Source organism: Otolemur garnettii, unplaced genomic scaffold (genome assembly GCF_000181295.1).
Source record: "Otolemur garnettii isolate 467f Iridium unplaced genomic scaffold, OtoGar3 scaffold00019, whole genome shotgun sequence".
NCBI lineage: Eukaryota > Metazoa > Chordata > Mammalia > Primates > Galagidae > Otolemur > Otolemur garnettii.
Window position 1 is genome coordinate 18905050 of NW_003852414.1, and position 4952 is coordinate 18910001.

Here is a 4952-nt window from a genome sequence, read left to right on the forward strand (position 1 = left end):
AGGTTGATGAGACAGGTGTGGAAGTTAAGGACATAGAATTGGTCATGTCACAAGCAAATGTGTCAAGAGCAAAGGCAGTCCGAGCTCTGAAGAACAACAGTAATGATATTGTAAATGCTATTATGGAACTAACAATGTAACCATCAAAAAAATGAGGACTTTTTTGGTGTTTCAAAAGAGTAAACTGCAGCTTGGTTTGAAATTTGTACTGTTTCTATCATTAATAAAGTTATGGCTTCTTGTTGGATGAAAAAAAGAAATACCGAGTATGAATATCTCTCCGGTCCTTGATATAGACTGTTAGACTGTAATTTAAAAATTGCGTTTATTTGGGTTTTTTTTCTCCTTTAGATATACTCTGGATAATAATGTCCTAAGCCTGGAACAGAGAAAATTTTATGAAGAAAATGGCTTCCTTGTCATTAAAAATCTGGTACCGGATGCTGATATTCAGCGCTTTAGGTATGCTACTATTTTGTTATTTTCCCAAACTGTGTATTATATGCATGTTTTGGAAACACACATTAGATCAGCTCCTGCCTAGTCAGATCATTCTGAATGATTTGGCTAATTGGGAAGTATTTAGGGGCACAGGCTGTGGAGCCAGACAGTTTGGCTTGAATCTCAGCTCTACCACTTAGTATTGTATGTCCTGGGGCAATTCCCCTAACTTTTCCTGGCTCTGTTTCCTCATCTATAAAAGGAAGATAATCTTAGTACTTGCGTCCTTGTGCTGTTGTTAGAACTAAGTCAGGTGAAACATTATACATGGAGACCGTTTGAACAGGGCCTGGCACACGGTATGTGTCATAGAAGTATTTGCTATTATTATAATGTTACCAATCATAAAAATATTTCCCTACTGGTGACGCTAAGCTAAGGAATATTTTAATTCTAGTAGGGGATTCTAGCTTGACGGGAGCCTGGAGTTCGGAGTTGGCCTTTTCTTTTCTTTCTTTCTTTTTTGTTTTTTTTGAGACAGAGTCTCACTCTGTCACCCTGGGTAGAGTGCGGTAGCATCATCTTAGCTCACAGCAATCTCAAACTCTTGGGATTGAGCAATCCTCTTGCCTTAGCCTCCCAGGTAGCTGGGACTACAGGCATAAGCTATTGTGCCTGGCTACTTTTTCTATTTTTAGTAGAAATGGGGTCTTGCTTGTGCTCAGGCTGGTGTTGAACTCCTGAGCTCAAGCAATCCACCTATTTTGGCCTCCCAGAGGGCAAGGATTACAGACCTCAGCTGCCCCACCCAGCATTCCCCCCTCCCTTTTTTTTTTTTTTTTGTTTTTGAGACAAAGTCTTGTTCTGTCACCCAGGTTGGAGTGCAACGTGCTATAATAGCTCATTACATCCTCAACCATAAGCAATCTTCCTGCCACTCAAGTAGCTGGGACTACAGATGAACACCACTACACCTGACCAATTTTTTGTAGAGATGGGGCTTTGGTATGTTGTCCAGGCTGGAGTTGGCTATTTTTTCCTCCCTTTCATCAGAATTAATTATACCAAGGGCTGGAGGCCAACCCAGTGCAGGGAAACCACCCCTGAACTCTGTGGCTCTTTCTGTAGGGTAGGGCCAGGCAGATGCTAGGAGTTACCAGTAATGACACAATATTCAAATTTAATTTTCTTTATTCTTTCTTTATTTCCTGTTGTTTTGTTTATTTTATTTTTATTTATTTTTTGGAGACAGAGTCTCTTTTTGTCACCCGGGGTAGAGTGTCATGGCATCACAGCTCATAGAAACCTCAAACTCTTGGGCTTAAGTGATTCTCTTGCCTCAGCCTCCCAAGTGGGGAGGTGCCCGCCACAATGCCCAGCTATTTTTTTGTTATTGTTGTCATTGTTATTTAGCAGGCCCTGGCTGGGTGGGAACCCACCAGCCCCTGTGCTTGTGGCCAGTGCCCGAACCACTGAGCTACAGGCTCTGAGCCTAGTTTTTCTATTTTTAGGAGAGATGGAGTCTCACTCTTGCTCAGGCTGGTGTTGAACTCCTGAGCTCAAGCAATCCACCCACCTCATCTAAGATTACATATGTGAGCCACCTCACCTGGCTCTTTATTTTTTGTTTTTGAGATGGGATTTCAATCTGTTGCCCAGGCTGGAGTATAGTGGTGTAATCATAGCTCACAGCAGCCTTGCACCCCTGGGCTCAAGCAATCCTTGTGCCTCAGTCTCCCAAGTAGCTGAGACTACAGGCGCACACCACTGTGTTCAACCTGTTTATTTTTTATTTGTAGATATTTCGTGGGGTACGAGTGCAATTTTGCTACACTGATATCTTGCATTGTAGTGAAGTGAGGGCCTTCACTGTATCCACTTGCAAATTTAATTTTCTAGGAATGAGTTTGAAAAAATCTGCAGAAAAGAGGTGAAACCATTAGGATTACAAGTGATGAGAGATGTGAGCATCGCGAAATCAGAATTTCAGTCAAGCGAGAACACGGTCTCAAAGATCCAGGATTTCCAAGAAGATGAGGAGCTCTTCAGATACTGCACCCTCCCCCAGGTTAGAGACCATCCTCAGCTTTGTTCCTGTGGCAGAGCCCGCCTCTAACAGGGCTAAGGGTTCCATATCCACATGCAAAGTGGTTCTTAACTGGAGGTGATTTAGCTTCTGGAGACTTTTTTTTTGTTGTCATAGCAGAGAGGAAAGTGTGCAACTGGCTTCTAGCAGGTAGAGGCCGAGGATTGCTGCCAGTGGGCCCCGAGATCCTAGACTGCACAGAGCAGCCCCCTCCGCTCCCCAAAATGTCAATTACACCAAGATGGAGAAACTCTGCCGCAGAGCCTGCTAATTCTCATTTGTTAAAAAAGATGAGAATTCTGCGTTAAAGAGAGAAATCTCTCCTAACACGCAACATGGATGCCTCTGCAGAGGTGAAATTGCTGAGGCTATTACTTGTAAATCCATTTATTTTTTCTTTTTGTTTTATGTATCTCATCGGTAGCGGTGTGGGTTCTTGTCTGGATAGCTGTACTTTGTGCCCCTTGCTCAACACTTCTGATTGCCATAGACTTTGTCCTGTTTTTGCTTTCCTGTTTCGTAGATTCTGAAATACGTGGAGTGCTTCACTGGGCCTAATATCATGGCCATGCACACGATGCTGATAAACAAACCTCCGGATTCTGGTAAAGGGCTCTTATTTCTTAGGGAGAAGCAAGCAAACAATTGTTTCATTAGAATATATAAGGTTGGTGCTCTAACTATAGTCACGTGTATAACCACGAAACTCTAAATAAGTGAGTATGTCAGTCTTAAGTTGCACTCTTGAAATAGCTCACTTGGCAACCACGTAGAAGGGTGATAGTGATTTCAGAGGTTAAACTAGGGTTACTGATAACCTACTAGAATGTAGGGTTACATTTCAAATGGCTGGCTCCCCCAGAAATTTAGTTTAACAAACATAGATATTCATAGATCATAAAGCTTCTGCTATTCAATATCTTTAAGCTTTATCAGTAATTCTTAGCTGTGACAGTGTGGATTTTGCTTTTTTTTTTTTAGACAGAGTCTTACTCTGTTGCCCAGCCTAGAGTGCCATGATGTCATAGCTCACAGCAAGCTGAAATTCCTGGGTTCAAGCTGCCCAAGTAGCTTGGACCATAGGTACCTGCCACAATGCCTGGCTTATTTTTCTATTTTTAGTAGAGACAAGGGCTCGATCTTGCTCAGGCTGATCTCAAATTCCTGAGCTCAAGCAGTCCACCCAATTCAGCCTCCCAGAGAGCTGGGATTACAAGCATGAGCCACCACACCCGGCCTGGAGTTTGCATTCTTTTTTTTTTTTTAGAGACAGAGTCTCACTTTATTGCCCTTGGTAGAGAGTGCTATGGAGTCACAGCTCACAGCAACCTCCAACTCCTGGGCTTAGGCGATTATCCTGCCTCAGCCTCTCAAGTAGCTGGGACTACAGGCGCCTGCCACAACGCCCAGCTATTTTTTGTTGCGGTTTGGAGGGGGCTGGGTTTGAACCTGCCACCCTTGGCATATGGGGCCGACACCCTCCTCACTTAGCCACAGGCACCGCCTGAGTTTGCATTCTTGATTTGGAGACATTATTATTACTAACAAGATTAAAATTATCGTGAATCACACATAATAGTTGTTCTTAAAATGCCTTATACTTAGAATCTAAGGTCTCCCACTCAGAAAGACTAATTTAGAAATAGAAGCCAAGTCTCTGCATTTTAAAAACATCCCAAAGATTCTCTGCAGGAGGCTGGGACTACACTGGGGAACCCTTCTTTACCTCCAGTGAAGCGCACCAGAGGGTCTTTCATCCTTTTCTACCTTTTCTTCCTTCCGAGGGCAGGAGGGGTTTGTGTAATAGGACCGCAGCTTAGTGCCACATCCTCTCCTCCCTGGATGTCCTGCCTGGAGAGAGCAGACGGTTGGGGGGACCCAGCTCAAAGAGCACGGCCAGGGGAAGGTGTCAAGGTGGTTGCGGTGACATTGCCTGGTCACTGCTCACAGAATGCCCCGAGTTGTGTGGGGAAAACCCCTTCGAGCACTTTTCTTTTTGACATCAACCACTTGGAAGGGGAACTCAAGCTTGACTCTGTTCTATTCTTTTCAATTTAATTAATTCAGCTGCTTTTAGAATATTTGCTGTGTGCTAGACTCTGTGCCAAACTGGGAGTCCCAGAGGAACAAAGTCCAGTAGAGATGCCCTGCTGAGGTAGTGTGAGTAAGTGTTCGGCTACCAGCGAGCCCGTAGTGCAGGGTTTGGGGCCACCATGCCGACCTGATTTTTTTTTCTTTTTTTTTTTGAGACAGAGCCTCACTATGTCACCCTTGGTAGAGTGCTGTGCCATCACAGCTCACAGCAACCTCAAACTCTTGGGCTTAAATGATTCTCTTGCCTCAGCCTCCCAAGGAGCTGGGACTACAGGCATCCGCCACAACACCCAGTTACTTTTGGTTGCAGTTGTCATTGTTGTTTTGTTTT

At 44.0% G+C, this 4952-nt stretch overlaps 2 protein-coding genes across 2 annotated transcripts in view; both read left to right on the top strand.

The window, feature by feature from the left end:
- The window catches only part of LOC100957927 (nascent polypeptide-associated complex subunit alpha), an 880-nt gene extending 624 nt beyond the window's left edge, over nucleotides 1–256 (top strand). The window contains exon 1 of the mRNA XM_003786808.3: nucleotides 1–256. This exon is cut by the window's left edge and continues 624 nt beyond it. Within this exon, the coding sequence (XP_003786856.3) occupies nucleotides 1–140 (140 nt within the window). The 3' untranslated portion in view covers nucleotides 141–256.
- PHYH (phytanoyl-CoA 2-hydroxylase) overlaps nucleotides 1–4952 on the top strand; it is a 19025-nt gene that overhangs the window by 3879 nt on the left and 10194 nt on the right. The window contains exons 3-4 of the mRNA XM_023511340.1: nucleotides 352–462; nucleotides 2341–2509. Coding sequence (XP_023367108.1) covers nucleotides 352–462; nucleotides 2341–2509 — 280 coding nt within the window. The remainder of the gene's footprint in view (nucleotides 1–351; nucleotides 463–2340; nucleotides 2510–4952) is intronic.